The sequence below is a fragment of the Pelophylax lessonae genome (assembly GCF_965119305.1).
Source record: "Pelophylax lessonae genome assembly, chromosome: 3".
In the NCBI taxonomy this organism is placed as follows: Eukaryota; Metazoa; Chordata; class Amphibia; order Anura; family Ranidae; genus Pelophylax; species Pelophylax lessonae.
In genome coordinates, this window is record NC_138770.1 from 141,422,322 (window position 1) to 141,437,515 (window position 15,194).

At 44.8% G+C, this 15,194-nt stretch overlaps 1 protein-coding gene across 2 annotated transcripts in view; it reads right to left on the reverse strand.

Annotated features, from left to right (window-relative positions):
• LPIN1 (lipin 1) overlaps positions 1–15,194 on the reverse strand; it is a 289,491-nt gene that overhangs the window by 133,211 nt on the left and 141,086 nt on the right. For both annotated transcript variants that reach the window (XM_082252224.1, XM_082252225.1), the window contains exons 2-3: positions 8,611–8,811; positions 6,298–6,393 (exon numbers count right to left, since the gene is read on the reverse strand). In XM_082252224.1, the coding sequence (XP_082108350.1) occupies positions 6,298–6,393; positions 8,611–8,811 (297 nt within the window). The remainder of the gene's footprint in view (positions 1–6,297; positions 6,394–8,610; positions 8,812–15,194) is intronic.

Consider the following 15,194-nt stretch of genomic DNA (forward strand, 5'->3'; position numbering starts at 1 on the left):
TCTGAAAACATCTGCGCCAATTAAAAACATTTGTGCTGCAAAATCAACTGCACTGGAATACAGTTGCAATTATAAAAAAAAATACATTAACTGCAATGAAGTGCCATGAGTGGACTTTATACATTTAGCATAGCTGCACAGTTTGCTGATAGCATTAGCCATGGACATAATGTCAACTTGTGTTGGGCTGCTGTCAACATTATCACAGGTTACACAGAGACTGTATGTTCTGCCAAAGGAGGTCAGGGAGCACATTTCAGAATCTTGTCCAATAGTCACCAAGCCATTAAAGGGAGAGATGTAACCAGGAGACGTCCACTAGGACAGCACCATCAGAGGGCCTGTGTAAGACTATTCATTTATCAGTCCAGTAAATCGACAGGAAAGTAGCTGCTTATAGTTCAGCATTTCACAGATCTTGCCAAGAAATTCCCTACCCACTCCGGACTGGCCCTTCCACAGCTTGAGTACCGAGGAGCCTGCCAAGAGAAGACAAAACCACGTCTGTCTGTGACCCATGAAATCACTGGGGTATTACATGAATGTGGCCAGCCTGTATTCTGCAGAATGTCAGAGCAGAGACATGAGAAAATAGAAGCTGACTCATTTCTCATGTCACCTTCACAAATAGGAGATACTTTCTAGTATATTCTTCACTGTGATGACTGAAACCTCTGCAAGGAGAAGTATGATACCAATATGTCTAGTATAATACAGCTGACTCTTAAAGCGGTATTAAACCCCAAACCAATAATGTAATATACTGCAGCTTACCTATCAACAGATGTGCTGGCTGCATTTGTTTTAGATTTGTAGGCCTTTTTCCCCCTGCTGTTTTCCCCTGGTGAATAACATGCCTTCTGCAATAGAGTGCCCCCACTCTGGGTGAAAGAACAACACCTTTAGACAGCAGCACTGTCAGTCTAGGGTTAGTTAGTATTAGATGTAATAGCAGATTTAGATAAACAATGAAGTCAAACTCCCAACTTCTACTTTTTAAAGCAGAATTAAAGCCTCCTATTCTTTTCAGCCAAGGAAGCTGCCATCTCGGCCTCAGTTCGATCTTTAACTGCCATTATGCTGCACATTTGATCAGTTATGACACCAGTCATTGAATAGTTTTAAGATTTGGCTGAGAGCACAACCAATGTGACAGTTACATTCCGTGCCGAGAACATAACTGTTTTTTGAAACTGTTAAATCGATGGGTTTAGTTCCATTTAGCAGCTACAGCAAACAGTTCTGTTCCGTTTAAAATAATGGGATTTTTGACTAACTGTAAAATCAATTTTTCTGATGTTCATTGATGGACACAGCACCTGATCCTCTTAACCATTGGGTTATACTGACCCCTACAGGAGTAGGACACTAGGCAGAAAAAAAGTCTGGCTACATCTATGGGCAGTCCCAGGGGGTCCTTCTCTCTTCTATTAGGTACTCAGTTTTGTTACAAGTAGTGTCAGAAGAATTAAAACTCCACAGAGGGGTGGGTACTGTGTCCGTCAATAACCATCAGAGAAATGGATTTTACGGTAAGTCAAAAATCCCATTTCCTCTTTCGTTCATTGACGGACACAGCTCCTGATCTTCTTAACCATTGGGATGTCCCAAAGTAGTGTTAAACATGGGGGAATGGGAACAGCGAAAAAGAAACTCCCAAGGCGAACTATAGCTAACCAGATAAACAGGAGCTCAACCAAACAACTGGAGCTCACCTGAAAACAGTTCACCCTCAAAGAGGACCGAATCCTATAAACAGCAGCCTGCAAAAACCTTGCGGCCAAAGGAAGCATTCGCAGATGCCAACACATACACTTTAGAACTTTGTGAAAGTGTGCACCGACGACCAGGAGGCTGCCTTGCAAACCTGCGTCACTGACGCCTGATGATGGAAGGCCCAGGAGGCACTAAGCGCCTGAGTAGAATGCACTTTGACAGAGAAAGGAGGAACCTGGCCCTTGATGGAATAGACCTGAACCACCGTCTGTCTGATCCATCTGGAAATGGTCACAGAGGAAGCAGACAACCCTTTCCGAGGCCCATCCGTGAGCACAAATAGTGAGTCTGACTTCCTAAAAGACTCTGTAGCTGCCAGGTACACCCTAATTGCCCTGACTACATCCAAGGCATGCAAAGCAATTTTCTTCTGATGTTTTGGCCTGGGACACAGGGAAGGCAACACAATGTCTTCATTTAAATGATATTCAGAGACTACCTGAAGAAGGAACAATGGACAGAGGTGACAAAAAAAAAAAAAAACTCATCTCTGTGAATTACCAAGTAAGGTGAACGACAGGATAACGCCGCCAATTCCGACACTCTGCACGCAGAGCTGATAGCCACCAAACAGGGCACCTTCTGGGGCAGCATAAGCAGGGTAATCTCTCAAAGATTCTCAAAAGGAGGCTTCTGGAAGACAGAGCACTAACTTGAGCTCCCAAGGCGGCAAGAGACCACACTGGAGGGGTCAAGTGTCTAACTCCCTGAAGAAAGGTACGTATGAGGGAGTATGTGGCCAAGGGGCGTTGAAAGAAGACCGCTAAGGCAGACACCTGACCCTTGATAGTACTCGAGGCCAGTTTCTGCTTAACCTCCTGTTGAAGGAAGGTCAAGATCCAAGCCACCAAAAAAGACCAAGGATGAACCCCAAGAGACTCACACCAGGCAATGTACGTCTTCCACGTACGATAAAAGATCTTCCTAGAAGTAGATTTTCTAGCTTTTAACAGCGTTGGAATCACCAACTCAGACAAAACCTCGATCCATCAGCACCTGGCGTTCAACAGCCAAGATGTCAAAGCCAGCAACTGTAAAGCAGGGTGGAAGATTGGCCCTTGGGGCAGCAGATCCCTCCCCGAGAGGAAGCTTCCAAGGAATGTCGGCAACCAGCAGCACCAGATCGGCGTACCAAGCCTTGCGAGGCCAGTCCAGAGCCACTAAGATGACCGGAATCCCTTCTGCCTCGATCCTGCTTAGAAGTCTTGGCAGAAGCTTGAGATGAAGGAAGGATGAAATCAGACGCTACTGACCTCACAGGGCCACCGCTGCATCTGTGGTGTCCGCCAGAGGATCCCGTGACCGAGCCACAAACCTCTGCACCTTTCTGTTGAGCCGAAATGCCAGCAGATCCACCTCGGAGATGCCTCACCGGAGACACAACTGACGAAACACCTCCAGATTGGTCGAACGCCTGCCGACTGAGGTAATCCGCCTGCCAGTTTTCCACCCCTGGAAGGTGTACGGCGGAGAGGGCTGGAACGAACCAAATCGTTCTGCCCACCTTAGAATGCCGGCTACCTCCAGAGAAGCCAGGACACTTCTTGTGCCACCCTGGTGATTGACAGGTCACAGTTGTGGCATTGTCCGATTGAATGCACACAGGAAATCCCTGAAGACGATCCGTCCAATGTTCCAGGCACTGTGATTGCTTGGAGTCTAGACTCTTCCAGTGTCCAGATCCCCTGAGCAGAATTTTTGTCGAGGACACCTCCCCAGTCGGACAGGCTGGCATCTGTGATGTCCACTGTCCAATACAAGGGGAGGAAGGATTTTGCCCACGCGAAGCGCTGGAGAACGAAGCCACCATGTCAGGGACTCTTTCGTTCCCCGGCTCAGCCAGATCGGATTGTCCAGAGACTGCGGATTCTTGTCCCATTTGGCCAGAATCTCTCTTGCAGGGACCTCTTATGGAACTGTGAAAACAGAACTGCCTCAAAAAGGTAGATGCCATCAGGCCCAGCACCCGCATGCAAGTTCGGAGGGATGACCATATGCTGGACAGCAGGAGACGAATTGCAGCCTCCAGTTTCTGGAGTTTGTCCAGAGGAAGGAGCACCCTGGCTAAGGCCGAGTCCAGAGTCAGACCCAGATAGTCCAGTTTTGTGAACAGAACCAAAGCAGAATTCTGAAAATTCAGAATCCAGCCATACTCCCTTAAAGGTCGTATGGTGATTTCCAGGTATTCCACCAGAGCTGTAGGAGATTCCGCTCGCAGAACGAGGTCGTCCAAGTAGCCCAGTACTGCGAACCCCCGTTGGCGTAACAATGCTAGCACCGGGGCGAACACTTTCATAAAGGCCCGAGGAGTGGGAGACGTCCCCCCACCCCAGATACAGGGGAGGGAGCACCTTCCTGCTGAAGGGGCCTTGTCTGCGGGTCTGGAGAAGCCTGCTCTTGACTTGTCAGACCAAGTTCGCTTAGATCCGCCAAAGGAGGCCCAGAAGGGCTTCGATCCCTTTTAAGTCGACCCTGAGGGACGAGAAAAAAAAAAACGTATGAGCCAAGAAGGAGGGCCTACGTCTACAACGAGGGTCCTTGCCCTTAGTAGCCTGCGGAAGAAAGGTACTTTTCCCCCCTGCAAGACCTTTAATGATGTCATCAAGGGTAGCACCAAACAGGCGATCTCCTTCAAATGAAAGATCAGTCAGACTTTTTTAGAAGTCTGGTCCGCAGACCAGCATTTGAGCCACTAGGGGAGCCGCCTTCAAAGAGGCATCACAGAAACTGCAGCCCCTGGACCAGCTTGTCCACCAGCTCAGCAAAGGCAGGATAGAGCTACTCCCCTTCCATGTCACAGCGCAAAAGCTTAGCCCATTCTGTCAGAGTCTGTGACACCAGGGCAATGGTGAATATCAGTCTCAGGGCCAAACCAGCCAGGGTGTACAAATTGCGTGCCACAGCCTCCGCCTTCCTGTCAGTTGGGTCCTTAAAGGCTGGGTACTCTTCTACCATATCCAACATTGGTAAGTTGCAATATAATAAAGGTTTGCTGTGATGACCCCTTACTAAACACACAGACAAGTATTGTTTTGTTGCATATTTACCCAAATTCTGCTACTGTGCCAGCCTTTCCCAACCTTTTAACCCAAAGGAACCCTTGACATCATTTTTAGGTGTCAGGGAACCCCTAAAGATTAGTCCATCTGGGGTCAATGATGCCAAAAGTTCAAAATACCCTTTACATTGGTGGGGGGTCAAAGGAAACAATGTACCCTACAGTAGTGACCAGAATGTCACCTTTGCTGGCTCTGCCAAGTGGCTTTGGACCTTAAACTATGCAGGCACCATCAGATCAGGTGGAGGGGGAGGGGGGGTCAGTTAGCCACAGCTTGAGGAACGGCTGTACTATATTTTAAACTGAACACATTGCAATTCCCAAACTTGCCAGCACTACAACACAGCATGCACATTATGGTGGATGCACCTGAGCTCAGCTTAGTTATTGAGCATATTGGAACTTTGAATCTCAAGGATGCAGTGTTAATTTAGTCGGCAAAAATATTTTAGTAAAATACGACTAAAACTAACAATTCAGATGACTAAAATACGGCTTCGCCCTGATTCACACTGATGCGATGCAGAAAACGCACACACGATTCGCTGCATTTCCCTGCATCACACTACATAGCAATCGCACAGCGTCCATGCGATCTGCTGTGGGTGTCAATGAGAAACAGAATGCAAATGCAATGAGTTTGCAAGAATCGCACCACATGGGTGCCACGCGTTTCAGATGGGGGGGGGGGGGAAGGATCCTACACCATTTTGGTGCAGATGCGATGCAATTTGAGGCAAACAAAAGCTTTGGCTCATATCGCACCACACAGACATCGCATGTGATGTGCACAGGAATGCGGTGCGATTCCTATGTGAATCACATGCGGTGTTCCACACGCACTATTGTGAACCCAGGCTAAAACTAAGGTGGCATTTTAGTCAAAAGACCTAACTAAAACTAAATTGAAATTTGATATCAAAATTAACACTGGTTATATATAACAACGGCTAAATCTGCATCTGTAGTGGATGTTCATACCTTAATACCATAAATAGGAACATGTTCTTGGATTTTTACTCCAGGAGTATATAATGAGTTATGCTTAAATAATGCATTACAACTTAACTAAACCCATTCGATTTTAGTTGACTAAAATAGGACTAAAACAATTCAGATGACTAAAATACTACTGAAACTAAAATGGCGTTATAATGAAAAGATTGACTAAAACTAAATCCAAATTTGACATCAAAATTAACATTGCAACGATACAATAATTGATTAGTGTTCCTGAAATAAAACCTAGTCCACCCCCTCTTTCTCTGTACTATTGGTCCATCATAATACTAGAAGGCCTCATTGGCCTATGCAGTACAGGAGACGAGCCACATTCCCAACCGGGATGGCTGATAAAGATTTGTATACCAGAGCAATACCATGAATGACAAAGGTGTCCAATATGGAACGTATACTTGGATTCCTCAGGGTTTTAGAACTTTTATGTTTTAAGCACATCATACCTCATTACCCTCGGTCTCCTCAACAAAAAAGGCTTCTCCATTGTCCCCCAGCTTCATGTGGAGATCCACACATTCTCCATTGATTTCAATGTCCACCTAGTAGAATAGAACAGGTTATTTTAGACAGGTATAGTCTAGAGACTCTCTAAAAGGTAAATAACAGTGTATTTATAGGCAAAACCTTTTTTTGTTAGTATTGGATAGAGTAGGGCAAGGTTAGACCCTTTTTCAAGTGTTTATTGCTGTCCGTTTCCCCATTGGGGAGATTCACCCCCTTTTTGTGCTGGTGACGGTTGTTCGTGAGAAAGAAAGTGGGGGGTGGTCCAAAACATTAGAACTGTCCCCAGAACAAGAGGTGAGGGGAATTCTTCGAATAGGGTCACATGATCTAGGAACAACTGAGGGGAATCCCCCTCCAACTTCCTGTAGTGCCTCTGGGCCAGGAAGGGAGGGCATTTCCCCTACGGTACACCGGCAAAAAAAAAAAAAAAAAAAGAGGATTTAACCCTTCCATGCTCTATCCAAAACAAAGAAAACTATTTAAAATATTAGGGGAAAAAAAAAAAAAACACCAGTGCTGCAGAAGAGTTCCTCATACTATCTGGTCTGTGCAGGGCTGGCACAGAGGAACGTTTATCAAGAAAATAATGGCACCATTAGACACAGAATGGGCAGACTCAAATTTATCACATTCTTTGCAGTTTTTCTATGCAATTTAAACCCCTGCGCCTGAAGTCCCAGGCAGCACAGACAGACAGATGTGGAAAAGTCTGAGACAGATGTATCACTGAAGTGGAGACAGATAGGGACACTTATTAATGCACGCCATTAGTTTGCGTGTGCTTTTTGCATTCAAATGTGTTAGTATTAAACTTGGAGTCCATTTCGGATTTGTGCTTCAGGTACACTGTATGCCGGACCTTCAGAGCCTGTTCCGTAAACGGTGGCTCCCATGCACATGCGTGGGAGTGACGTCATTGTTCCCCAGACCACTTCTGTAGCCAGAGGCTTCAAACCCGGAAGGAAGACCAGGAGAGAGAATATACTGGTCCCTAAATTGCATTTTAGATGAGGCCCTTTTCACAAGAGCAGACTGATCGGATCCGCCTAGCAGTTTTTTGGCGGACCCGATGGGACCCTCCAGTCTGCTTTATGGAGCAGCGGGTCTCAACAGATATGTTTATGTTGACACCCACCAACACCTGATCCGATTCTATCTGCTAAAAAAAAGACCCTATCTGTTTGGCGGATCGGATGACAGTCGGGTGTAAACTGACAGGCAGCCCATTTACATCTGACCGCCCATAGACGAGAGCAGGCTGTGTCTGTCTGCTCTGCTCTGCAGTACTAATTCAGGGCAGCCAGGGAGGAATTTAAAGACCAACGGCAGGAACAAACAGTGGGGAATCCACAGTTTAATGCTCATTAACCCCTTAGAGATGGAGGGTAAAACAAATGCTAATGCCTGAACACAAATTTTGTAACTTTGACATGTGTTTGTAAAACCATACATATCATCGCAACTGCTTTGTGCATCCAGGCGGATTATACCTTGTTTTTTTCAGGACCAATTTTGGGCTTCATTTGGTGGTAAATGGTAATGGATATTTCAATTCTTTTTTTTTTTTTTTTTAATCAAAGGAGAACTGGCCCAAAATAGAAAAAACAAACATTTAAATGTAGCTGCATATTTATTGCTACTACCATAACCCACCACCAAAGAACAACCCTAGCTAATGCAGAGATACCACATATGGGTTCTTTCACATGGGCTTGCAGCCCGGCGGACTTCATTTTGCTCAGCGGGGATAACAAATCTGTCTCCGCTCTGTGTGCACAGACAGACCTGTCAGATCCCCGCTCTCCTCTATGGGAGAGCGGATGATTACCGTCCGCCTAAAAATAAATTTTTTCCCATTCACAGCCGCGCTATTTTTAAAAATTATGACAGCTGGTGCAGGGAGAGGAAACCCCCACTCGTTGTCACACTGGTGGGAGGCAGCAAGGGTGTAAGGGGTGGAACAAGAATATTTTACACACATTTGTGGGGGGGGGGGGGTGCCTGGAGGTGAGCGTTAAGAATCGAGCAGTAGTGCAGTACATCTGTATCATGATCTATCTCGCTGCTCTTGTTTAGCATTGCCTGGCTCTGAGACAGAAATTATAAAATGTCCCCCAGAATGTACAGGGGCTACATCTTGGAAGGTCAGGCCCAAAAACAGCAATGAGGATGTCCCCATCTTCATACTATTGTAGGATCCACACAATAACTGTACTCATATAATGAGTTTAATCATATTAACACATCCTTACCACTTTCTCCCTGGAGCGCAGAACTCCCATCTTCCCAAAGCGTACATGAAAGGGTGAACATTGCAGGTTGCCATTGGGCTGACGAATCACTATGACATCTATACATCCAGAGAGAGTGGCGGGATTCAAGCCTCTGTACAGCTCCTTCACAGTAACAAATACTTGTCCAGCCAACTGACCCACGTAATTCATTGTTTGAGCCTGCAAAAATGAGTAAATTGAAACTGTTACATATTTATAAAACGCAGAAACATTTATCTAAGGAGTATACTTAAGCAGTCACATAATGGTTTTCCAGGGTGAAGCTTGCAATCTAAGGTCAATGCCTGCACAGTGCTAGGCATAGGCCCCAATGTTACTGCACTCCGACTGGGCTGTCCATTCACCATGCACTGCATTCTAGGTGGGCAGGTGCAGCATTCAAGTGTGCTTCATACCAGGAAGTACAAGAATATTCAATTGGGAGCCTTACTTGGAGGACCTAGAACCAATGGCATTTCAGGGCCACGTAGGGCCCCCTTAAATCAAGATGAGAGGAACAGTGAAGGAAAGTAAAGTTGGAGGTTGCTTGGTGAGTGTCATTGCTACTGTGTGACAGGTAGGGATGCTGGGTGACAAGGGGGAGTAGTGAGGTGGTGTCAGCAGGAACAGTGGCAGGGGTGTTTGGTGCCAGGGAAGTGCTGTCAAGTATGATAGATGGGGTTCTTTTTAGGGGCGCTGGGTGAGTTAGAAAGGGGAAAGTGACAGTGGGGGAAAAGGGTGCCAGGTGATGCAGGGGTGCTATCAGGAATGCGGTTAGTGAAAGAGGATGAGTACTAAGCAATAGGTGGATGAAACAGAAAGGATGCTTGTGGATGGTGGAAGTGCTGTCAGGGGTGCTGGGTGACAGGTTGGTGAAATGGGATGCGTTCTGGGCAATTGGGGAGTGCAATAGAAAGGGTGCTGGTTTACAGGGGGAGTGCCATCAGGGGTGCTGTGTGACAGAGGGGTGCCGTCAGGGATGCTGGGTGACAGAGGGGTGCCGTCAGGGATGCTGCCCGACAGAGGGGTGCCATCAGGGATGCTGCCCGACAGAGGGGTGCCATCAGGGGTGCTGGGTAAAAGAGGGGTGCTGGGTTCCACCATCCACTTTTAAGCCTACGGGGAGGCTCTGACTAAGAAGAGTGCTACCCTACCAGATGTAGGCTCTTAGACCATATTGTCCACTGATCTAAGCCAAGTATAACAGAATTTAGTTAGCATTTTTAAACATGTATCCTTAATAAGCAATTCCCCTTTTTCAAAGTAGCATCATCCACTTTTCAGCAGGACATGCTTAATTTACCATCCTTGAATACCCTATAAATATTTTGTCCGGGTTCACATCTCAGTAGTATTTACATGGAAGCAGCCATAGCTGCCATTTATATATGCCAGCTCTTCTGCCTCCTGTTAAGTAGTTATGCCCAGTGTTGTGCCATTCTAATTCACTTATATCCCTAGAAATCTACCAGGCATGGACAGTCTGATAGAAAACAACAGACTGCCTCCTCGATGTTCTGTTAGCCACAGGCAAAGTGATCCCTCCGCCATGGCTTCAAGTCCCATGAAGGATTTATTTATAGCAAAAAAAAAAAAAGTGACATTTTTATTGGAAATAATGACGATAATATGATATTGTTATGATAATATGTGCACTATTATGCCAAATGAATTGTAAATGTTAATGATAGAGCCACTTTAAATAATGGTCTCATGCTTATTTTTTGAAACAAGATGATGTAAATGTCAGCTAGAGAGAATCTGCGGGCTATAGTCCCTCAACCACTAAAAAAAGCACCAGCAATAATTTCACAAGTGACATGTCACCTAATTGTAACTAGAGGGAGCCATATATTGTGCTTGCATAATGTAATGATGCTTTCCAGCTGGGTATTCTGTATGTAAACATTGCTAGTGTTCCCGGCTTTTTCTGAGAAGTGAGATTTTCCACTCCGTTATTTATTTTATTTCATGGATACACATTCCTCCATGTTTCAGAATTTGTATGGATTGCAGCCCAGAACTAAATCCCACACCATCAACTAATGAAGCCTCGGGCTTGGCCGGTAGTAGCACATTTGCAGTCTCCTCAATAGTTTTTATTGCTGGATATCGTTTGCGGTCATTATTTCTAATGGAGAGCGATATCATTTTATTCCCAATGTAAAATATTGTATCATGCTGCACCTGAGCCAATCACATCATCACTGGGGATGAATACACCTGAATAATAAACTGCTTCTGTACAAGCCACGCCCCTTAGGTCATGTGATGATTATTGTTTTCTTGACAAATTTAAACTCAAATATCGAAAGGTGACCAAAAGGAGGGAAACAAATAGGGAAACGCTCCCACAATTTTCATATTTTAAGACTTGCTAGTGAATCCTTTAACACCGCAGCTTTAGGCGCCAACTCATGAGAACCCTAATGGTAAACTGAGCCCTTACTGGTGCTTGATATAATGAAGCTTACAATCCAACGTCCAACACATTTCTACATTTTACAGCCAATTTTGTTTGGGAGAAAATGAAAATAATAGTATGACTTTGGGCAGATTACTTTATTAGCGCTAAATTGGGCTTTGCTGACGACAACTTGGCACACAGTGAAAACATTTGCCTCAGCATGCTGATACTTCTTCATCTATCACCATAAGCATTATATTATATATATATATATATATTATATATATACCCCATGATAGTTCGGGATTCGTCTCTGTAACAGTACACATTTCACCTGAGGTTTTAGGTCTTCTTCGCGCAGCCATTTAGCTTCATCCAAAGATTTTAGCGGTAATAATTTGTAGATTCTTCCGGCTGGAATGACAAGTGTATATGAATAGCATTGGCTGCTCAGCCTATATAAACTGCTGACAGTGGCCGCCACTGTTCTCATGTAGTCACACACCACGGGGTCACCTGAAGTTAGAGACGGATGTCAGTCAGCTGCATCCAAGCTTGGACATCTGTCCCTAACTGCAGGTAGCCGCATTGTGTGCAAGTACATGTAAACTGTGGCAGCCGCTGTCAGCCTGCCTTTAGTTTATATAGTCTGAGCGGCCAATACTATTCATATACACCTGACATTCCTGCGGCACGAATCCGCTAATTATTGCCACTGAAATCCAACAGATGCAGCTCAATGGCCACGTGAAGGAGGACTTGGGGGCAGTACTAAATAAACTAACTTGACAAAGCGCATGCGCGCGAAACGCATAGTCACAGCAACATGGTGTGCTTGCGTTCCATGCTGGTTCCTGCACTTGGCTTGTTTCACTAAATTACATCATTCCCGGAAGTTGCGCTGCTCGTGGCACCTGTTTACAATGGCCGGTACACGCGCCGGCGGCGTTCCACCTGGATCCTTTTTCCTGCTCTATAGAGGGTGATTTTTTCCATCCAAGGGTCCCAAGATCTGGATAGAGAGAGCGGCGCATGCTCCGGTTTGATCGCTGTGAAGGGTTTATCCTCAAGTTCCCCACAGCCACCCAGGGCCGTGTGGTAACCAACTTGCACACTTTGATTTTAACTGTTAATAAAAACTGACTTTTATTTTACTTTTGATTGCTGCCTATGGGTTCTCTCTTATACACACCATCACTGTGCGCTGTCCATACATTGTACTAAAATCCTTTGCATTCATATCCTATGCTCGGGGCTGGTGGAACAGTGTGTGGTATTGGAATTTTTAAAGTGACCACCTGGTTTATTCCTTCACAAGAGGTGTTTGGTTGTAAGCGCTTGGACTGTGTATATCATTTTTTTTAACTAAATAAATGGTAAGTACCTAGCAATTTTTTGTTGTCCTTTAAAAAGGTCCCTTTTTACTAAATCAACTCCAGTGAGTCTGAAGAGTGTGTACTACACACAAATCAAAGGCTGGCACAGCCACTGTCCATAAGGGACCACCTGGCAGGGAGAGAATAGTTCATATTCCCATCGCACCCCTTCCTGGGTATAGGCACATCAGTTTTGGGTGCTGCAGGGATCACCAGCTGCACACCAGATTCATCGCAGATACATACATATTCACCAGCACATTAAGGATCTTGCACAGCAGTCCAAAGAAGCTTTTTATTGCAAAAGGATCAACCTTTTGCAATAAAAATTTTCTTCGGACTGCTGTGCAAGATCGTTGGTGTGCTGGTGAATATGTATGTATCTGCCGGGGAGAGACTGTCACTGTGACTCAGGAGGGGACGTATCATCTTTGCTGCTGCATACTGCTGTCATTGTCACTGTGAGAGTAATTAAATTTCATGTGTGTGTGCCTGTCCATTCTAATTTCCTGCCCTCCTAAATCCTGTCCCTGAGCCATTTACTATCGAAAATAAAATAAGAAAATGTTTTTTTGCCTTGATATCTACCTTAAATCATGTTAATTGCATATTGTACTTGTTTGAAGCCTAAATACTTACTAATATTTTTACTTTTTGAAATGCCAATAAAAACTTGGCTGTACCAGTAAATTAGGTGTTGGGTCAGTTAATTTCAGGTGTTGTGTCAGTAGATTTCAATCTAGTAGGTTGGCAACACGGATAGAGAGGTGGCAGCGCTCAACTAATTGCACACTAAACAAAAAGTAGAACAACAGATCCTCACTCATACAAGAGAATATGGATCTAAACTCTTCTCTATAAAAAGGTCTACAGATGCCTCCTATACAACATGTAACTTTATTCACCTTTGTAAACAACAGAAACGCACAGCAGCAATAGTGATACACTGATCATAAAAATGCCGTATGCTCGTTATTCTTTTTTTTCCTGATCTTCAGGGTTTGTCCTTTTAATCGGATGAAAAGCATCCACTGAAAACCTCAGCTTACGTGCTCCTCTGCAAATCAGAGAACTTGTTCCACCCAGAGGTCATGCAAGTACAGGTCTGTGGTGTCAGCGTGCAGTGGAGGGGGTGGGGGGGGAGTGAATTTACAATGACATACATGTTCCTGGGCGTTACACGTGACATATATAACAATTGGTTCATTTACTGCATGATCAACACTGACAAAAAAGGTCATAGTATTTCAGTGCTACAGTGAAAATAAATAACTGTTCACAGTAAGCCATTAAATAAAGTTGAACCCCAGCCAAAACTGTATAGACTTTTTCTGTTACTGCATGCAGTAATAGGAGTACATTTAGCGCATTAGCATGCATTGCAGTAATGCCCCGCACACACGTTCTGATAATCGTACGATAAAACTCGCTTTCGACCTGATCTGATCGTTCGTACACAGCTTTCAACAGCCGATCATGACAGTTCATCCAACAAAATCCGAAGGGACAAACAGGAAAACTTCTGTCGTACGATAGCCCCGCGAACGACAATCGTTTCATCAGTACACTATGCGTCCGCTAAAAATCGATCGACAAACACCGTGCATGATCAGAAACACTAAAATAGCGCAGAAAAAGCCTGGCTGCCATTGTTTTTGTTTTGCACCATCTGATACGTAGCTAAGCAACCAGGAAGCTTTTCCTGAATCGTACAACAAAAATCATACGGTTTGTACGCATTGTTGAATTCGATGTTAGTATCATGCAACAAAATGCGAACGATAAGTCGTCCGATTATCTGAACGTGTGTACGGGGCTTAAGACAGCCCATGAGTTTCCAGCGGGCAGCCACTGCCCAGCAACTTTCAGAAAACTGGACAAGCAACTTTATGTATTGGAACTTTTATTGGGCCCATATTGCACATGCCATGCCTTTTGGAGTGGTGCAGCACAGGTTCATTGGAAGCAAGGGCATTTGTGTGTTGGGGGTGCCAATGTAGATGAATGCATTTGTTATTGCAAGGTACAAAGTGGATTGCCACAATGCAATAATAAATAAATCTGACCTTTATTTTTTTTATTGAGAGAATGGAGAATGGGCTCATTCACACCAGTGGCTAAATTAGAACGCTGTGAAGGTACGAAGGGCGTTCAAGTCAAACCAGGACTTTTAATTTTACAGATATAAAAAGGGATGCTAGCGTGGCGGTACTACACGCAGTAGTAAGTGGTAAGTGTGCTCTATTATGAATAGGCGGCCCACATGTTGCGGGCCAGTCCAGAGACCATTAATCAAGATGGCAGACAACAATGTTCGTGTATGCATGGAACAGCTCCACCACAAAATCACCACTACCAAAACAATTTTGAAACAATTAGGTCTGCAGGTAAAGTGATGGCAAGTGTTTTCTGGGACAAATGTGGCGTTACTCCTGAATTTTCTACCCCATGGTATCACTATTAATAGTGAATATTATGGTCGTGTACATAGGCGTCTGCGTAAAAAAGCGTCCTGTTTCTCCAGAACAACGCACAAGCTCATACAGCTCACCGCACTACGTGCGCATTACAGCAACTCGGCTGGGAGGTATTGCCGCATCTCCCTTACAGCCCGGACCTTGTCCTGAGTAATTTCCACCTGTTTGGACCCCTAAGAGTTCCTCTGAGGTCAGCATTTCAGTACTGATGATGAAGTGAAGCAGGCTGTCCTAGGATAGTTCAGGTACTGACAAATCTTTGCATGCCGAAGCTTTCCAGGGATTAGTCAATAGCTGGGATAA